Source organism: Opisthocomus hoazin, chromosome 4 (assembly GCF_030867145.1).
Source record: "Opisthocomus hoazin isolate bOpiHoa1 chromosome 4, bOpiHoa1.hap1, whole genome shotgun sequence".
NCBI classification, from domain to species: Eukaryota; Metazoa; Chordata; class Aves; order Opisthocomiformes; family Opisthocomidae; genus Opisthocomus; species Opisthocomus hoazin.
In genome coordinates, this window is record NC_134417.1 from 45,987,576 (window position 1) to 46,008,262 (window position 20,687).

The 20,687-nt window shown below is 40.1% G+C and overlaps 3 protein-coding genes across 4 annotated transcripts in view; 2 read left to right on the forward strand and 1 right to left on the reverse strand.

The window, feature by feature from the left end:
• Positions 1–7,073, forward strand: part of NPHP3 (nephrocystin 3) — a 29,266-nt gene extending 22,193 nt beyond the window's left edge. Inside the window, exons 24-27 of the mRNA XM_075418875.1 lie at positions 1,049–1,289; positions 3,225–3,350; positions 4,325–4,440; positions 4,641–7,073. Of these exons, the coding sequence (XP_075274990.1) occupies positions 1,049–1,289; positions 3,225–3,350; positions 4,325–4,440; positions 4,641–4,821 (664 nt within the window). The 3' untranslated portion in view covers positions 4,822–7,073. The remainder of the gene's footprint in view (positions 1–1,048; positions 1,290–3,224; positions 3,351–4,324; positions 4,441–4,640) is intronic.
• Positions 7,074–7,435: 362 nt separating this feature from the next.
• Positions 7,436–18,903, reverse strand: UBA5 (ubiquitin like modifier activating enzyme 5). Of its 2 annotated transcripts, XM_075418877.1 has the most exons (12): positions 18,535–18,903; positions 16,821–16,866; positions 16,638–16,727; positions 15,330–15,439; positions 14,821–14,907; positions 14,074–14,158; positions 13,144–13,248; positions 12,838–12,965; positions 11,508–11,643; positions 10,992–11,067; positions 10,083–10,189; positions 7,436–9,531 (listed from the first exon to the last, which is right to left on the reverse strand). In XM_075418877.1, exons 1-12 carry the CDS (start codon positions 18,678–18,680, stop codon positions 9,448–9,450), a joined length of 1,200 nt encoding a protein of 399 aa, XP_075274992.1. In that variant the 5' UTR covers positions 18,681–18,903; the 3' UTR covers positions 7,436–9,447. The 2 variants fall into 2 exon arrangements, with proteins under 2 accessions (XP_075274992.1, XP_075274993.1); XM_075418878.1 differs by lacking the exons at positions 16,821–16,866; positions 18,535–18,903 and having other exon boundaries at positions 16,643–16,731.
• Positions 18,904–18,980: 77 nt separating this feature from the next.
• Positions 18,981–20,687, forward strand: part of ACAD11 (acyl-CoA dehydrogenase family member 11) — a 33,824-nt gene continuing 32,117 nt past the window's right edge. The window contains exon 1 of the mRNA XM_075418876.1: positions 18,981–19,213. Within this exon, the coding sequence (XP_075274991.1) occupies positions 19,077–19,213 (137 nt within the window). The 5' untranslated portion in view covers positions 18,981–19,076. The remainder of the gene's footprint in view (positions 19,214–20,687) is intronic.

Below are 20,687 nucleotides of genomic sequence, written 5' to 3' on the forward strand. Positions count from 1 at the left end.
AATCAATGGCAGAAGGGTATGTCATTTCTAGTTGTTTTATGTTATGTCACATCATCCTCTAGCCCTTACACAGAGTGAACACCTTTTGACACTTATCTAAGAGCTCCAGAATTGAACCTTCAGTTCTGTGTATAAATGATCTTTTTTTTCTTCTCTAATGTGAAATGGATTTTTTCCAACTTACTAAGCTGACCTCTTGGGAGTAGTGTCACACGGAACTCGTGTTTATGTCAGGATGACAAACTGCCTAGTTATAATGAATGCTGCCAGTATTATGTGGGGATCACGCATTGTTTGTGATGGAGGAACTGCTGTAAATCTGTAATGGAATAGTAGTATGCTACTCTAGTGAGATAAAATAGCCCTTTCAATAGAGAAATGCTTGAGTGGTGGCATTACACACTCTTTTCTACTTTGTCACTTCTAGACAGATTCTACCATGAGAATCTAGCTCATGACATATATAAAACCCGTTCCAGTCTCTCCCCCTTTGATCTGAAAGCTGTCTGCTGAGCCCTGTACTGTTTTGTATTTTTTAAAGTTATTTTAAAAAGAAGTGGTGTATTCTGAACCGTTACCTCCCATTCCACTACTGCTTTATCCATGGGAGTACGTGACTGCTGTGAGGAGTTTCTCAGAAGTCAGCAGAATGTTTTCTATAAGGAAGGATTACTTGCATAACTGAAGATGTAGGTTGAATTAGAGAAACGAGCAGCTGTTGGGGTAGTGTAATGTTTGCTGAAATCTGCTAGACTGGCATTTCAGTCCTGTACAGGGGGGCTCCAGGTTTGCACAGGAATATATTAGCTAGTTCTCTGTCTACATTCTTATGGTTAGCACGTATGGCAGGAGTATGTCTGGGATGTATAATTCGTCACTGCGTAAATGAATTGCTGATCTGGCATTTGCTTATTCCAAGGAGAGTCCATTACCAGGTGTCAGTATCTGTGCAGTTTCCAAGGCTGACTTTGTTCTGTTTCAAACAGCCACTTCAGCCTGTGCAGATGTTACCAGCTTTGAAATATTGCTGAACAAATGTGTTCTGTAGGACAGCAGAGCTTTTCCTGAAGCGCTCCTTGGAAATGAGAGAGAGAGTCCTGGGACACGACCACCCAGACTGTGCGCAGTCTTTGAACAATCTGGCAGCCTTGTACAACGAGAAGAAGCACTACGACAAGGCAGAGGAACTCTATGAAAAAGCATTAGACATCAGGAGGAGAGCACTGGCTCCAGATCATCCCTCCCTGGCTTATACTGTGAAACACCTGGCAGTGCTGTACAAAAAGATGGTAAGCACAAGCCTGTTACCTTTCTTATCGCCTAAATTAACTGTAATACTTTGCGTTGTTACAGTCTTCAATCCGAAAGGAGTGGAGCTTGGGAATTTTGTCAGCTATTGGTGTTCTACACACAGGCATAAAAGATATAGTCAAGCAGCCTCAGTCTGTTTCCAAAAAGCCCATCAGCTTTTTCAAAGCACACTTTGCTTAAAGAAAAGCTGTTTATGAAGAATGTCTGCAGTGTCCTGCATGCTCAGTATTCACCATGAAGAATTTCTGATTTGGTTAAAGGCGGCAGTGAGGGAAGCTCTTCCCAGCTGTATTTTTTTTTTCCACTGTCTGCTATGTGACATCCATATACAAGAGTTTGGTCAGGTGTGTCTTAATGGGAAAATCATGTTTTAGGGTGTAGGAATAGTTGTTTTCACACAATGACCTTGAACTTTACAGTCAAATTGAGAGTAACTTGAAGGCTTGTGAGGAAGGTAGTACTTTACAAATAAACTGTCTGGCAGAGCCACCTCCTGCTTATGTCGATTCAGCGAAAGATGAGTTACTCCCCTGCTAAGTGCACTATGGGGAATAACATTAACAGTAGTATAAACTTCAGTGTTTCATCATTTCAGAATGTTTTGTGAATATTTGTGTTTGTGGATGGTCTTTCTAACCATTCCATATCATCAGTGTGAGTGATGTAAGGTTTCCAGCTGTTGAACCAAGATGAGGATGACAAGATTTTTTCTTTTATATTTTCCACATTTTACCATTCTTCAAAGGTAAAAGTGTCCTTGAAGATAATCCCTTGGATCAAATGCTTCTGTATTTTTGCTCAATAATTGTTACCTGCTGTTATGTGCATGAAATTGTTCTGGGTCACGTATTCTCTGCAGCTTCTAATTTTGATGCTGCTGGAAACCGCGAAAGCACTCTTATTTACATCAGACAGCTCTTTGCTAGTTTGTAGGGGCATAAATTAAAATTCATAGTGAGCTAGTGACACAGGGAAGAGTGGAGGAAGATGAGGGAGAGGAATCAGATATAGAAAGTGACAGTTATTTATAGATAAATATTTATTTGAAGTGAATTATGATCTTCAAACTGTAGTATGGTAATGCTTTGAAAAAGTAAGGAGAAAATTTTATTTGGAATTTTGCAATTACAGTGAACTATTACACGATGGAAGTTTGTAGTATTTAATTTCTAATTGCTGCAAAACATGAGAATTCACATTCTAATAATAGAAGCCTAAACATACTTCTGGATTATATCCAGTTAATGTGTGAGCAGATTCAAATTTGGAGGAAAACAGGTTTGCTGGAAAAATAACGTATAGTAAAACTAGTTGGAATACGAGAGGATTATCTTAGAGAAACCAAAATCAAGAAGCCAAAGATTCAGTGTGGTGATTGGGAAGCAGCAGTTACTTGAAATGGCGTTGGACGCTGGGGCTGTTCCAAAGAAGGTGGTGTGAACACCACTTCAGGAAGCAGAAAACTGCTCAGAAGTTAGGCAGCTATATTCCCATTCCCATATCACCAGTAAAATTGAGGCCCATTAGGACAAAAGCTAAGCTCTGCTCTCATTTATGGCAGGATGAGGAACTACAAATGGAGAAAATTATTTGGATAAAAGTACAACTGAAAATTCTTAACAGCCTTCTCAGTGAGACACTTGTGGAGAAAAAATTAAATTAAAAAAGAAAGAAATAGACGTAACTGAGAAACACATTAACTGGAAGTTGAATATGATAAATATTTTGGAAAATTAGGTCCTAATAAATATTCATGATAAACAATCCATGCTGAATATAACTATGACGTAACCAAAGTTAAACCCTTATTCTAGAAACAGTTACATCTTCAATGCTTTTATGTTTAAAATAGGTTTTACTGTTACCATTTTGACAGAACACAACTGAATGATTTTTTTCCCTGTTATTTCTAGGGAAAGCTTGACAAGGCTGTTCCTCTGTACGAACTAGCGGTTGAAATTCGACAGAAGTCATTTGGCCCAAAACATCCCAGTGTAGCAACTGCTTTGGTAAACCTGGCTGTCCTTTATTGTCAAATGGTAAGTTTTCCATGTCCTGCCTGCTTATTATTCCTGTCTTTGGCTTTTTGATTATTTGTACCTAAATGATACCACACTCAGTCACATTTACAAGGGAAATTTGTTGTAAGACTTCCAAATTCTTAGGTTCCGTTCTGAAAAATGAAAGGATATTTGGCAAGGAAAATGCATGCAGGGAACAGATAACTGCTGTGACTGGTATTTCACAAAGACACTTGGGCTAATGCTCTTTAGATTATTCCAAATGCCCTTGTGCTTTATAAGACTAGAGCTAGAGCCCAGCAGCATTGTCGGTGATAACAGCGGTTATCGCAGTATGATGGAACGCAACTCCACCACTGACTCGGAGGGAAACACAATCCTTTGAAATTTATGTCCATGAATGAAGGGTGCCCACGTCAAGAACTGGAACTCCATGTAACTGAAAATCTGAGAATGCTGTAGACTTTCTAGTCTGCAACTAATATGAGATTCAAAGGAGATGCAATCAGCTTACTGAATTCTTTACTTAGCATCATTAGGAGTGAGCTGTAGATTGTTTTCTTGTTTTCTGTACTTCTGCAATCTGAGTATCTGGTTTTAACAAGTATTAAAGCTGCCTCAGGTAAAATTAAAGAGCATTTGGTAATTCAAAACTTTCACAAGTGAGATTTTAAAAAATGCTTAGGAAGTCTAGACCCTAATGATTCTAACAGTAGTGGGAATTACATTTGCAAGTGCAAACCAATTGCTTTGACAATCTCGATTATCATCCTCATCTGTCAGCAGTATCATGAACTCAAAACACCTTTTTTGGTTAAATATGTATATTCTAGACAGATTCTACCATGAGAATCTAGCTCATGACATATATAAAACCCATTACAGTCTCTCCCCCTTTGATACTGTGTATAAGATGTGTTTGATACTGTGTTGGAAAAAAGAATAGCAAATATAATATGTGTCTGTAACAAACAACTTTCTACTACCCAAAGAAAAAGCAGATTGAAGCTTTACCTCTTTATGAACGTGCATTGAAGATTTATGAAGACAGCTTTGGTCACATGCATCCTCGTGTAGGGGAAACTCTGAAAAACTTGGCTGTGCTAAGGTAAGTTTATATGCTTTAGCCCTGTAAAAGTGAATTACTGTTAAGATTATTGGATTAAAGACGACATCCTGGATTTGTGTACTTACTAGGAGAGAGCCAGAAGTACCCTTAGTTGATAGTGTGGTGTGCGTTTCAATTTAAATGAGTTGAGAGACATGTTTTATTTGTTTGCTTCAACTTTGTTTTACTCTTCTTCAAAGCTATGAAGGGGGAGACTTTGAGAAGGCAGCTGAACTTTACAAGAGGGCTATGGAAATAAAAGAAGCAGAGACTTTGTTGATAGGTGGAAAAGCAACTTCTCGACACTCATCGAGTGGAGATACATTCAGCTTAAAAAGTGCATTATCACCAAACATTTTCCTGGAACATGGACAAAGGTGATATAAATGTGCTCAAAGAAAAGGTAGTCTCTATTGCTTTTTTAAAGCAGACATAAAATTTATAAGAAAATCTATTTTTTTGGGATAACCTACTATTCTGGTACCGACACCTGTCTTCATGAACGACAGGGAAACAAATGCTTAAGCTTGAAATCCTTTAATTTTAACTTTGCAGACTGTATGGTACAAAGTGAGCTTCTTTCATTGTATATAGATATGCATACTAGTAGCTAGCTGAAGTTATGGCTAATACTGAAAACGTGGATTTGATACCTCTTAGCCTAAGTGCCAGGATTATAACAAGCAAAGTTGGACCAATTGTATGTACTCTCTGGGGTAGTTCTTATTTCTGTGTTGTAAGAGCCTGGCTTAAAGGATTTGTGCATTTTTGCTTCATCAATCCTGTCTGCCTTTTCAGAAGCTTTGAAGTTGTTTCTAAAGAGATAGTAATTTTGAAAAAGTCAAAATACTGTTCTACCCAAAGTTTCACCTGCAGGGTGATTTCAGCTTCGAGCAAACTTACATTCAGGGGACTTGTGCAAAAATTGGTTTCCTTGGGAAGCTAATACATCTAAATATACCATCATCTGCAGTTAAAGCTGTTGTCAGATTCAGCTGTGTTCAGTAAAATAGTTCCAGTGAGGAATCCGAATGAAGATGACCCGATTCACTGTTGCTAATCCTTTAGCAATACTTTCACTATTTAATCTCATTGAATCCCTTACAATACAAGAATGTTTGTATTAGGTGGAAAAACCTAGTGATGCAAAATAGGTTGCTGTCAGATAGAGAGATGCTAATCAAATCTACCTGCCTGTTGTATTTCTTAATACCCTGGTCATCTGGAAGCATCACTTTGAAGTCTGTTCTCATTTGGTGCAAAAATGCATGAATTTCCATACATACTAAGAAAAAGACTTTTTATAAAAAATTGAATGTAAAAATGTTGAAACTATATTTTAGAGGCAACTGATGTGAAGAATGATTTGATCCAGTTTGAAAAATGCCAATGACTTTTACCTCAAAGGGATACTTGCCTTCCACAGTATTTTTTTTCCCTTTTAGAGTAAATATAACCCATTTCAGCCCTTGTTCTCGTTAGAATGAACTTATTATTTTGGTAAGGCTGTAACCTATAAAACAGATAACATAAAACAGATAGAACAAATATACAACCCAAATTTGTTTAAGATTAAAGTTTAGTTGAAAAACATAAAAAATAGTTCTTGAAGTTATTACAGTACAGCAACAAGAGTTGACACTTTGTATTATCTCTCTGGATATTTTCCTCTTACTTCAGAAAATGGGTTTTTAATCAAAGCAAGAGTTTTTCCACTCTATTCTAGCCACCTTGAAAAGTTTTGAAAATTGGAAAGGTTTTTTGCAACATTGTAAGGAGAGAGGCAAGAGGGAATAAAAAAAACCAAACACCCACAACCTTCTCAGCTTGTATGCGTTTCTGTTGCCTACTCTTCTCAGACCTGGCAATTCCCTCCTCTAAAGCCACTGTCACGAATTACCAGATGTCTGGTCTGGCTTGGCACCTCTGTTCTGCCTTTAACATGTATAATGATACATCTTGCTCTCCTAGTTTTCCTTGATATTGCTAGCTTAAATAAGAAGCGACTTTCTAGACCTTCGGTGTTGTAACAGACTTTCCCCACTTGGTGATTTCCAAATCTGCACTGTTACTATTCTTCCCGTGAGTCACTTCTCTCCAGCTTACTTATAGGTTGCATGGTTGCTTTTGGAAGAAAAATCAGTTCCTAAAAAGTAGCAGATCCCTACCATCCATGGTCCATTTGCAAAGAGGGTGAGGAAACAACATACTTATTCCGTCAACCCAAAGAAAACTGTCTACAGAAAGTAAAACAGGACCATGAGTTACAGTGGAGGGTCTTGCAGGCCAGATGTTGGCTATAAGCTTATGCAGCTATAGTCATAGCGCTCTTAAGACAGTTGTTCATGTACTTTGTAGTTGGACCTCATGGACATTAAAAGAAAGTAATTGGTGTATCTGGTGTATGCCAAATAATACTTCTTTGTAGGAGAACTCCACCTCAAAACAGTGTGTCAGCAATTTCAATGGGGATTTAATGGTACAGTCAGAATATCAACATCTCAATAACATTCATGATACACTGTAAAAACTGAGAGCTTCTTCTATAAGTTTGCCAGATAGACAAAGCTGGACTAAACCATTGCAATATGCTTTAATTTGTTAGTTCACAACAAAAGAAGTCATAAACTTTCCATTAGGTTTTATAGCCAGAGTAGATTTTTTAATTACAAAAAGATCCTTAAAGCTGAGTTTTTTGATGCTGTTTACTTCTAAATAATTTTAACCATTGGCACATACACTCTTCTGAAAGTATTTTCTAATTATTTCAAATTCATTTTGTATATACAAGTTGAAAGCCTGAAAGTAACAGGAGAACCATTTTGCATACTCTGTAAGGGCACACAAAAGGGTATTAATTTGCTCATAAAACTGTACATGAAGTAAAAGGGTAAACAGCTGCCTCTTGTAAAGCTATCAATCATGTGATAGCAGCCACATCAGCCAAATAGTTAACAGAGCCATTGTAGAAATGAATCAACCATTTGCCTCCATCTCCAGAGCCAGGTGTGTGCCTCACTTTTATTGTTCCCAACAGAAAGGTAAAGCCACAAAGAAACATAAGTACCACTTAAATTGACACTTTGATCAAGCTAACGTAGACTTAGTGACACAAGTGATTCAAGTATGTACTTTTTTAATGATCTCATTGTTCTATTTCCTTTCTCTCTTTACATTTCATTTCTGAAATCTGGTTTCTGCAAAACTGAACTAAATTTTTTTTAAAAATCTTCCATTTTACAGTATAATGCACTACACACAAAACCTACCCAAAACCTCTCTCACTAGCTTCAGAGGTTATTTTTATGTAAATAATACAATCTAGTGTTACATATGGAGGAAATAGATTCTGAAGTTTGTAACTGTTACTTAGAAATGGTGATGGCTTTAAATGGAAAGAGGGCAGATTTAGATTAGATAGAAGAAAAATTCTTTGCTTTGAGGGTGTTGAGGCACTGGGACAGGTTGCCCAGAGAAGGTGTGGATGCCCCCTCCCTGGCAGTGTTCAAGGCCAGTTTGGACGGGGCTTGGAGCAACCTGGTCTAGTGAAAGGTGTCCCTGCCCAGGGCAGGGGGCTTGGAACAAGATGATCTGTAAGGTCCCTTCCAACCCACACCATTCTATGATTCCATGATATCAAACACTTTTTAACTACGCATTCATTCAGCCGCCCTAAGAAACAGACACACATCCACAGTATTTCTTTACACACTGGTTGGACACTGTGACTACTATTACTATCTGGCTCTGTGTTGGCTGCATCATGCTGTGGAAGTGTTTTTTGAACAGCCCAAGTTGGAAATGTTTATATTATACTGCAAAGATTGAAATTTACAGCCAGATTTAAATAATGATGAAGTTCTGGATCAGACACCAGAGTAGTTAAAATATTTAAAATTGATACTGCCAGTTCTGCAGGGTACTGGCACTACAGGATATGTACATTTACAGGTTAGCTGAACACACGATAATTGGAAAGGTAATACTACTGTACTAGTATTATTTACAAGACAAATACAATAACTCAGATACTGCACTAAAGATATTTGCAACGCTAAAAAAAGCATCTAATTTTAGAAGCTTTCCTATGAAAACTCAGATTAAGTATATTCCTTAGTATAGCCCATATGACGGGGATGGATCAGAATTATAGCTAAACTTCTAATAACCAACAAAAATATAATATTTAGGTTTTCAGAGATAGACAAGATCTCCTTTCCAGTGTTGCTGGTAATTCTTACAGATCTTGTCATGAAAAGCATCTGCCAGCTGAATAGTGACATGCTACTACCTAGTCTCCTAGTATAATTATCTACTAACAAAAGACTTTGCCTTGTTGCAGCGTACTTGAAGCATTATCACATACAAAACATACAGGCAGCTATTTAAGAACAAGTATTAGTAAAACATGGATAAAACTAGGGAAGTTTTTTTAAAAACTCTATCCCAGAGATACTTAAGGCAGCTGAAAAGGCTGAAATGTTCTGTTTACCCAGAAAAAGTAACCACAGCATGATCCATGCCAAGAATTTACAGAGACCAGTGAACAACGATGAGTACAAGTGCCTGGAAAATCAGGAGCAGCAATAGGAGTGAGGCACTGTCATCTGCCCTTGACCTAGTCCATCCACTCCAGCAGACTGCATCTGTCGCTTGTCCTATACAACATACTATTCTCATGACATGATACTGCATATAATATGCTATGCCTGCTCTTGTTAGTATCCATCTCCTTTTATTTTCTACTGAATATCTGGCCCCTAGCAATGCTGAGAAATTAAAATTTACAGTAGCACAACTCCATACATTAAAGACATCAGTAGACAACAATATAAACAAGGAAAGTCTGTTTCCTTCCTGGCCCTGTAACAGTTCCATTTCGTCAGAAATGTAAAGATAAGCTTCAGTGGAGGTAAAAGAGAAAAAAAAAAAAAAATGTAGTCTGGTCTTCTCCAAATCCAATGTCAATCCAAACTCTCAAACTCCCAAAACTTAGTATTTGTTTTGCTACATGTTTCTCATTTTGGCCATGAGCTCTTCTAGGCTTTCTTCAGTCTCAGCCACTGTTTCCTCAGTTATCAGATTCTCTTCCTATTAAGAACAAAAAGAATAATTAGCAACAAAAATAGCAACAAAAAACCCCACACAAATAAGCTGTATTGCAATTATACCACACCATTTTCCTAGAACCAAGCACTCAACTGCAAGATTAGGCCGAAGTGATTACAAACTTAAATTGAAAACTATTCTGACTAGGAGTTAGAATTTTCTGCCTGCAATACATACATACTCTGTGTTCCCCTGGTACACTAATTGCTTTTTGACTACATATAGCTTTTACGCTATAAATATGGGTAAAACTTAATTAGTCACCAAAATATCAACTGAGAAATTCACATTTGTTTTCTCTCCCCCGTCTCCCCAAATACATTGATTCCTACAATCTTGAAACCACATTCACGCTAGCATCCATATTTAAGGAAACACATTTCACAGAAACCCAAAACTGGACCACAGAAGGCACCAATCGGATGTACTGAGGTACAGTTTTATTTCAAGATGGAATTTTATTTTAGATTTAAAGGGTAACCAAACTGGCTGGTATCAACATGTATTTCAAAAATTCATACAGAATACATTACCTTGTTTGGGATAGTATATGCTACAGTAATTCCCTCAGGAAGCTCAGGTACTGGGCCAGAAGCAGCCTTCAGCTCATCTTCTGAGATTTCTGATACTAATTCGATGCCTTTGCATCAAAAGGAATCGAGAACGCCATTAGAAGAAGAAAAAGTTCTTTAATCACTACCTTATCACAGTAAGAGGAAAACTGCAGCTACTTTTCTGAAACGAGAAGAAATCTAAAAGCTTCAGAAAGACCTTTGATTTCAACTGCTTCATTCCATTATTATACAAAATATTTTCCCTTTGCAATATATTAAATGGTTCTATACAGGTAACTTATGGACAAGAATGGCACCACTCCTATAGGACTTCCTTGTCCTTACTGTTTCAATCTTACTATGAGGACGGTTCTCCCAGTGGTAAGCTAAGATTATTTTCTGTATGATGTAATAGACAGAATGTATATATCCATTCTTGAAATGGTTATATAAAACACGCTTACCATTTCTTAAGACAGTTCCTTCTAATTTAAAGCCCTCAGAGGAATACAAAAATCCATGGGATACCTTAGCACAGTGGTTATGGAAGTAACAAATGCTCTTTAGTTACGTATTTAAAAGGAACATACAGTGAATACACCTTCTCACATCTTTCATACCTTCAGACCATCTTCTGAGAAAGTTTTATATTCAAACGTGGTTACGTTTTGAGCCTAAAACCTGCACATTACACTAAAAATATATCTTCAAGTTGTGGTAATATTACTGTCAAAACCTGTGAAAAGCCAGCAGTAATTACACAGTGTAAGTTACAAAAAACAGGAACCAGAAGAAGCCTATGTGCCCTACAGTGTGGTCACCCAAAACAAAGACTTTAATTGAATCTCTGTACTGGGGACATCATTTTGTCTCCAGTTCATTACTTACCCCAGTCATTATCTTCGTGTACTATTTCTTCTTTCTGTTCAATTACTTCTTGTTTTGGTTGTGCAGCTTCTTTTTTCTGAAGGAAAAACACAAAAAAATAGAAATCACAATATATGTTATAGTCCAATTTTCAACCAACAGCAGAGAAGATCAAATCTAATATTCACACTTCTTTTAATGTTTAAGATATGCAGTCACCATTTAGAACTTTGTTAGGCATAAAAAGGCAGAATACCTGCAAGTTAAACCCAAACCCATTAACACTCAAAAATACATCACTGTCAGATTAGTTGAACAACTACTGCAAAAGAAAATACTGTCTAACTAAATGCAAGCCATTCTGCCTACCCTTTGCTTTAAGGTAACTCGAAGTACTGTATTTGTAGAAACACATGCAACCATCTGAGTACAAGTCTGCTGAAAACTGGAGTAGTGATGAAAGTTTTCTTTTACTCCAGATCTGTAGCTTGCTTTGTTCTTAACACTTTCAGATGAAAGAAAAAAAAATATTTTTACCTTATAATTTTCTTGCTGTTTTCTGCAATTTTGGTCACTACATTGTGGGTTTGGCTTCATAGACATAGTTGGAAAGAAATCCTGCATCGCATTGTAACCAAGGTAATAACTCACAGTACCAAAATTTAACAGGTATCTAGAAACACAGAGAAAGCAGGCCCTTATATACAGGTGCAAACCTAAACAGTCAGTTGCTCAAGGAGCACTTTGTCCTCAAAGAACTTTTAGAATACACTTTCATACTAGAGAGTTGTAAAGAGTTACTGTAATTATCTTAAAATAAGCTGTAGTCACCTGACAACAGCATAACTGCATCAGCATAGAACCTGGTCTTCCTGTGGTGTCAGTGTGTGAGAAGTAGTCAGCTACAGTCTCAGAAAAAATACGTTTAGTATGTAAGCAGTTTTCTCCTGCGCTTTAATCCACTGCTTGGAACATTCAGGTGCCCTGTGTTACAATGGGAGAGTTTTCAACAGCTGATCAGAACCAGTTTCATAATCTTTACTGTAGGGTGATATTGGCAGCAAAAATAAAGATCGAAATTAAGCTGCAATGTTTGCATTCCTCATTAAAGAAAAATACCTTCTGCTATGCAATTTTATATAATACCTCTCCCCGCACAGCTGAAAATGGAGCCCTGTTGTTTGTAGGCACACTGCAAACTACTTTTATTCTATGTAACTAGAAACTTTTGTATAACTGATAAAACCAAGCTAAGGCTAAAAACAGGCTAAATAATATCCTATTCTCAAAGATGCTTGTAAAAGACGGTGCATCATTTTGAAACGGAGTACAAAGTTGTTCAAAAATTTTCCTTAACAATACATGGCAGTTCTTCCAGCAGTCGGAGTCATATTTTAGTATTTTCAAAAAGTACTGTCATGTCATATTGCTGTATAACTATTTTTCATTCACCTCAGGTTTTTGGAATACAGACACTGCAAGAGAAATTATTTATTCTTTGTCCATGTACAAAATTTCAAAGACAAGTCAGCACTGTAGCATTTTTGTGTATAATTTAATGATGTCAGATGGGAGCATGTTTAAATGCATAACTAAGGGCGGGGGGAAGTGTGTATGCATGCAATAAGAGAAATTCTTAGGAAAACTGAAGACTTTTCCTCACATCTGAAAAGTTCTATTAAAAAGAGCAGCTCCAAAGTAAACACACCAGTGATTCAAGCAGTGTATATTCCAGCCCTGTCCAAAGATGCCAGTACCTTTAGGAAACAGGCCACAAAAAGAACCTGACCCATCATTATGAGATGTTCCTTCAGGCTTCTTTCTCTTATGGTGCCATAAACTGAATAGCAACAACTCAGTCACTTACTTCAGAACATTCTGTACAAGAATTCCTGCCACAACACCCATAGTTGTAGGAAGACTAGCTGCACAAACTCCTTCTCGTTTTAATGTTTTCTCATCAATATTTGCAGCAACCACAAGCGGAGGAGCACACTGAGGGGAAATAAAGAAATTAAGTTTAAAAAAAGTATTTAAAAAGCCCCACATATCACACAAAATTTTTAAGCTACTCCATCAGCTGTGCCAGGATCACATTCACTAGCCAGCTAATCTTCATATTCCCAGTCCCGCTTTAGAAAACAAATGAGCCATTCAGCAGAGCACTGCATACCGCGAAACAAGCAGATTCACCAGGTATGATCAGTTGTATATGTCCCGACACGGCATTTTCACTCACTCCGGATTCCATCCAGATTTGTCCAAGTTCATTGCAGGCCTTACAAACACAGAAACAGGCACATCAGCACTGCAGAAGTTTAATGAAAAGAAAAAAAAAAACCCAAAACATTGTAAACTGAGTGTGATTAAGCACATTGATCTTCCTGCTTTAAGACAAAAAGGCTATGATCAGAAAAAGGAATATGAAAAGGCAGAATAGACACTGTTTATCAAAGGGCAAATTAAAGTCGTCCTCGTGAAGCCAGCTCTTTGTGCTTTCCTGAGGACCTAAGACTTTTGAACAAATACAGGCATTAGTGATCCAGTGACTAGCACACTACAGAATCAAATCGCACAAACTCCTTTTAGCAGCGTGGATACAGTGTATCTGTGTACCTTCAGTGGATCAAGCTAGCTGAAGGATAACAGAAAACACGCATTTGGCGTATACCCTACATTGGCTGCTGCCATAAAGAAAAACAGTTTGATTAGGTACGCGGCCTTAAGACATGTTTAGTATACAAAAAGTCACCTTAAAGACCATACACAGTCTTTAAAAAGTTTGTAAGATTTAACATACCAGGCTTTGATAATACCTTTATATAAACAGGATAATTTGGAAAGACAGAGAGGGCTTATGACACTCAACTCGTTCACTAACCATTAGCTGCTAGTAACTTAAAAGTCTACAGTTATATTTATACACATAAAATGTGTTTTGTAAGAACTGGGTAAAAGTTCAAATTCTGTTTCATTAAACCAAGGAGGAAATTTCTTAGAAGATTCTTGGTAAGTTCCTATCTTTTCTTTAGTCCCCACCATTCCCAGCATTATTTATAGGAGAACTTAGACTTCCACGAATTCATGCCTTCAGTGGCCTTACTGTGTTTATTGCCATACGAGCTTCAAAGTTGTCCACACAGCTTAGAACAAGATCAACAGGCTTCCCTTCTTCTAGTGCACCGTTACTGAAAAAAGTATCAGAAGTTTGCATGAAATTGCTGGCAGAACAAAATACCAACATGGCAATCAACATGCTGCTTTACAGTACAGAAGCACATGGGAAGTGTATTTCTAACAACACTTGTGCCAGTGCAGAACAGGACATAACTAGCATCTTAGATCTGCAGTAGAAACAACAGCAGGCTGAAGCTGGGATTTAAATGTATGGACATTTTAGATTAAAAGAAGTTTTATACAGTATACAGTCACAGCACAAAGTATTGGAGAATTGTATTTTTGTACAGTGTAACTGCAAACAGGAAAAGTTGCTTCAGAACTTCTCTGCGCAATCTGCTAATAACTATTTTCTTTCTTCATCCTATGAAGCATACCTGAAACTGCTCCAGAGCAGTCAAAATATGATCTGATGTGTTTTCTACAACGGGAAAAGCCTATAAGGCCTGCAGCTTTGGTTGGAAAGCTAAGATGCCCTAATAAAAACTACAACTATGAAACAGTAGAAATAAGTGCCAATTCTAGAGAAAAGCCCTAGGCAGTAATGTCTTCATATATACATATTTCCCACTGGTTTTCAGTTGGAAGTCATTAAACTGAAAAAAACCCCAACAATTAGAATGTCAGGCTGTATTTTGAGCCACACACCAGCAGAAGGTGTGAGAGATGTTACCTTATTCTGTCCATGAAATGTTCAAAGTTGTCCAGTGTTGTGATGTTGTAGTTATGTACTTCAAATTGAACATCAGGATTAATATTCCTTATGGAGAAAATAATATTGAGTCAATGTTAATAAATACAATGATAATTTGCGTTCTGCTCCCTACCTTCACAGGTGTTTCTACAGCCTTAAGCTTCCAGTCTGAAGTCTAGAATACACCCATATTTGTCAAAAATTCACAGATTAGATGAAAAAAAGAAAAAAAAAATCACAATGTATCAAAGTGGTACAGTTTATACCAAACTTCTGGGCAAACGTAGCTATACTTAAAAAGTGAACTTGCATTAAGGTTTTGGCCAGTACAAAAATGTCCTAATGTATCAATCATTCCCACAACTATTTTATACTCAGATTTCCAAATTAGATCATGCTACTTTGCAAGTGACTAAGAATGAAACACCAGTTTTCTGGAGCAGCATCCTGGGTAAGTACATTTTGATACCCACTTCTCTAAGTTATACCTCAAAGTATGCTCTGCTGCTTGCACTTTACTTAATCCAGCTTGATGAGGTTGGAAGAAGAGTCTGTTCATGTTTGCCAATTCCACTTTGTCATAATCAAATAGAAGCAGCTGCAATAAAGATTGTATTAATATACGTGAATCTCCAAAGACTCTGCAAGCAGAACACTACAGCAAGGCATTTTAAACAACAAAACTTATTCTAAAACCAACAATAACAAAAAAAAACCCCGACCAAACAACCGATGCCCCCGCCGTCCCATTCAGTTCACATACAAAAGGTACTAAGATTGTAAGTACATGAAAGACTGAATTCCAACAGCCATTCACTAGAAACTGATTAGCCATGAAAACCACTCTTGATAAAAAGCAATCTGTTCATCTGATCTAAACTAAGAATATTCAGCTGATTACCTACATGAACACTATCAACTGTGTTACCACACTCCTACTTGCTGTTATGGCATTAACTAGAAATGTGTCATTTCTTTCACTTGTCTTGGCATGTAGTTCGCCAAAAACAATTCACCTAAAATACACCTAATACATGGGCATGTTGATTATTATAAATTCTGAATCAACTGTCTAATGTCCTTTTCTATACCTAGAAGCTGGTCTTCAGGAAATGCTCCTTCAGAGGAAGGTGGAATAAACTTTGCAATAAAAAATTGCATCACCTCTGTATTAAGAAATTTCTTTAAAATTCCAAGAGTAAATGGTCAGGCTTTGCCTGGAAATACAAACATCTAAGCCATTCCCCAAATTCCCCTATTAAAGAAAAATCCTGTTCTATTAACTCTGGAGGTTCTTGTCATCTATACACATACCAAATTATTTTCAACTGCTGCTAAATTTTTAGCTCTAAGTCTGCCACAAGACAAACTAATATTTGTAATAAAAATATCTGTGACATCTACTGCATTTCAATTTCATGAATATCAGTATGTTCTCATAACATATGACAATCTTATATGCGAGTACCCCCTCCTTTTTCTTTATTTTGTTCTCCTTTTGCAATAATCCAGTATGAAGGTTAGATAGATGGGCTGATATAAAAGCAAGGAGAAGACAAGCATCCAAACAAGAATCATCCACATGATACAGGATTAAGCCCTAAGTAAATCAATTTTACTAGCATAAGAAAAATACAGGCTCTTCATTTGTGATGTTTACACAGGTGCTGTTCTTGAGTGCTTTCTTCATGGTACTTTTTTATGTGGGAAAAATCAACTGAGTGAAATCCAGTCTAACTCTTTATGAAGACTGGTCCATCTACTATAAAGCAATAGATGAAGAAAACTCTCATTACCTTACCAATGCCACATCTTGTCAACATTTCAGCAGTCACACTGCCAACTCCACCTACACCTACTACTGCAACTGTAAAGGTACGGATTTTCTGTAGAAAGCAATAAAACACAGATCAGTATATCAAAAGCGGTCCTCATGGGGGAAAAAAGGCAAGGCTGTTTTAATGCAGATAGAATCCTACCTCATAGTCATTGACAATTCCCATTCTTTTTAACGCCATCAAGCGACTACGAAGAAAAACAGCAACATTATACAGAAGATGCTCTCCACATTTCTAATAGCAATTCTGCTTTTCAGATACTTAAAATCACTATTGCTTTAAAAATAACCCCACCAGGCACCAAATCCAAGCCTGCTGTTTTCACTGCAGTTGTGACTGCCAGCTAGATACAGTCTAAATGAGACAGTGAATGCTCTCCTATTAGCAACAGACTACTAACTGTGCAGAAACTCATGTACTTAGTCAGCTGGTATGACTAACATCACTGAAATCAGGAGGACCCATAGCTATTGTGGCCAGCAGGTCAAGGGAGGCTTGCCCCTCTGCTCCGCTCTGGTGAGACTCCACCTGGAGTCCTGTGTCCAGCTCTGGAGCCCCCAGCACCAGGACATGAAGCTGTTGGAGCAGGTCCAAAGGAGGGCCACAAAAATGATCCGAGGGCTGGAGCACCTCTCCTATAAGGAAAGGCTGACAGAGTTGGGGTTGTTCAGTCTGGAGAAGAGGAGGCTGCAGGAAGACCTTAGAGCAGCCTTCCAGTACCTGAACAGGGCCTATAAGAAGAAAGATGGGGAAAATATTTTCAGCAGGGCCTGTTGCAACAGCACGAGGAGTAATGGCTTTAAACTAAGGGAGGGTAGATTTAGACTAGACACAAGGAAGAAATTTTTTACAATGAGGGTGGTTAAACACTGGAATAGATTGCCCAGAGAGGCAGTGGAGGCCCCATCCCTGGAAACATTCCAGGCCAGTTTGGACGGGGCTTTGAGCAACCTGGTCTAGTTGAAGATGTCCCTGCTCGCTGCAGGTCGGTTGTGCTAGATGAGCCTTAAAGGTTCCTTCCAACCCAAAGCATTCTATGATTCTATTTTTGTAAATGAATCCCCTGTTTTCTGTAATGAACCATATGGCAGTAGGCCACTGAAGACTATTCCACTGTTTTCTGATCAATTTGATTAGATTAACTCCAACATAACATTTAAAAAAAACCCAACCAAACACGAGAATGTCAAGTTGTGAGGTTAACTGGAAGAATTTCAAAGTAACATTTTATCCTGCTATTGCATTTTTCACTGAAAGTACCCATGAAAGTACAAGCATCAACTTGCATGAAAGCAATTGATCCTGAAAAAAAAAAACCGCATTAGATTTCCAGAAGCGCTGAGCATTAGAATGGTTCCCAGATGCTCAAGACTTGTCTAAACCAAAAATAGGTAAGTCAGAGGAATAAGACCTCATGTAATACCAAGACCAGTCCCATTTATTAGCAACTTAGCTGAACAACTCACAGTTTCTTCTCTCCCTCCCTGTACTGTAAAGCAAGATAATACAAAGTAACCCTGACATACCCCCGGGCCAGTCCAGTCGGGTGGGAAATTCGAGACCACCTCTCCCCCCCTCTCCACAGCACACTGCCTTCAGCATTGCCCTGACACCCTCCTCAGCACGTCCAGCCCCATCCCTTAGACCCCTGCCTGGCCTAGTCCACCTCCACACGCCCCCTCCCCCTTACCCAACCCCACCGTTCCAACCCACGGCCCTGAGACCCCACAGCCGTCCCTCCATCCCCTACGCCCTGACTCAGCCCCTGGGCCTCCTCCCCGTGGCTCGGCCCCGGCTCTCTCCCCATCACCCAACCGCCGCAGGTGCAGCCTCGTGTCCCCCCCCCCCGCCGCACCTGTAGGGGTTGGAGTCCGTCACCTCCGGGCTCATGCTCTCGATGCGGGCCCGCGGCGCCCGCCGCCCGCCCTTCTCCCGGGCCAGCTCCTCCTCCAGCTCCCGCACACGCCGCTCCAGCTGCTCCAGCCGGCTCGCCTCCGCCATGGCCGCGCCGGCGGCAGGCCAGCGACACGTCTCCCCGGCTGAGGCGGCTTCCGGGAGCGGCGGGGAACGCCGTCCCCTCCGCGCGCCGACGCCTCAGGGAGCGTTCCCGCCTCGACGAGGTCTCCTGCCGCCCGACAGCGGCAACGCGCGGGCTCCGGCGACGGCCCAGGGCAGGTGCCAGCCGGGGCGGTAACCACCTCCCGGGAGCCGCTTTCCTCCGGGAGAAGCCGCCCGGCTCCGAGAGCCCCGCTAGCCCTGCGCCGGGGACCGCTTTCCTTGACGGACCAAGCCGCCTCCGGTCGCCGCGGCGACGCCGGGCGAGGCGGGGCGCCTCCGTCAGTAGCGTAGCGGTGCGGTGGGCGGGTGCGGGCCGTGCGCCGGCTGCGCAGCGAGGGGATGGCGGTGGAGCCGGGCACCAGCGAGGTGCGGCAGCAGCACCGCTTCGACCAGGGGAGCTTGGAGCGGTACCTGTGCAGCCGCCTGCCCGGCTTCCCTCGGCAGCCCGCGGGGGCTCTGGCTGTCAGGCAGTACAGGTAAAGCCCGGGCCGCTCTCCTGCCTGCGAGGGGCGAGCGGCGGCCTCCGTGGCATTTGCCATGGGCCCTTGACACGGGCCCTCGCCCGTGGGGCGCCCTGAGGAGCGTGGGCCTGGAGCGTGGCCCTGTGGGACGAGGAGAGGGGCCGCGGCTTTGCTCGCTGCCCGGCGTGAAGGTGGGCAGAGGTGGGGCCCTTTGCCCCGGTGATGGCGGCCATCGAGGGAACGGCTCGTCCCGTGAACCGCTGGAGGAGTCGAAGTTCGCGGCGGAGGTGGCCTTTGGCCCAGGCAGGCCCTGTGGCTGCAGGTGGCCGTCTGCAGGCAGGCCGTGTGCTGGGCGGACTTCGTGCTGTCCTCGGAAGAATGTGCCTTTGGCCTGCCGTGGTGCCAGCGCTGCTGGAGTATGCGCACAATTGTTGTATTGCCTACTCATAAATATCAGTTTATCTGATTGCTCTTTAATCACACAGCAAATAATAATGTTCAGAAGTACACGTATGGCTTAAGCAATCAGTTTAAAAAGCCTTTGGCTATCACCTGGTAAGCAAGTCCATGAGAAGAGAGACACGCTATGCTGAAATTCCCATTAAAGCCCCGAGAGCAATGTGTTGCGCCACTGAGGTGCTACACCCAGGCTCCAAAGCCGCGGTTGCACAGAACATGTAGTTTGTTTGCATTCGGCAAATTAGTAGGGTGGCTGTGTGACTTCAAATTGGGAGCTAACCATTAGAAGTTATTCTAAAAATAAGTATTAATTCCTCTGTAAATATGACCTCGGCTGGTTTATCTGCAACTATCACTAAAAACAATAAACAATTTTTCACTATTTTCTGATGCAAATATAAAACATCCATTGAATCCTCAGCCATACTCTAATACTCGTATGTGCTTCAATTGAGGAGACGTTAGGAGGGGCCTCAGGAGAGTAGCTAATAGTAAAATCTGCTAAAATATTGCCAGTATTTATGCTTTTACTACTTTGTTTGTCATGCGGTTGCACTTTGAGGCTTCAACCAACCTAAATCTCTCCTGTGCCAAGCAGAGTATTTGTCTGTGCTCTACACTTATTAAACTAAATTAGAGACTGTGCCCTGACTGCCTCAGGGAGAATGGAAATGCTATGGGGAGCATAAGGGCAAAAATTCACTTGCTTTTGATTTTCCAATAGTTGTCTGATCTTTTACTGAACTAGGTCACAATGCATCTTAAAAATGATCCGGAATGAGGAGAGAAAGGTGTGTAGATTAGCAGAGCCTTGAGGAAAATAAAGATCAATGAGCTTGATAGGGATATGATGAACAAGGTGCTATGAAGGGTTTAACTAGTTTGTTCTTCTCTTTTACACGTGTATGTGATTGAGATGTCTAATTGCTATGATTCTTTGTCACTGCAACATTCATTCTTTAAAACTTTACAGTTACTATAGGCAGTCCCTTAAGCATAGCATGTGTATGTGATGTCCGGGCTAGCATAC

Coding starts and splice junctions, on each gene's coding strand:
- UBA5 (XM_075418877.1), bottom strand. CDS start 18,680: ATGGCGGAGGCGAGCCGGCTGGAGCAGCTGGAGCGGCGTGTGCGGGAG. Junction 16,867..18,534: donor ACGGACTCCAACCCCTACAG/GTGCGGCGGGGG, acceptor TTTTCTTCGTAG/TCGCTTGATGGCGTTAAAAA. Junction 10,190..10,991: donor ACACGAAGATAATGACTGGG/GTAAGTAATGAA, acceptor TTTGATGCAAAG/GCATCGAATTAGTATCAGAA.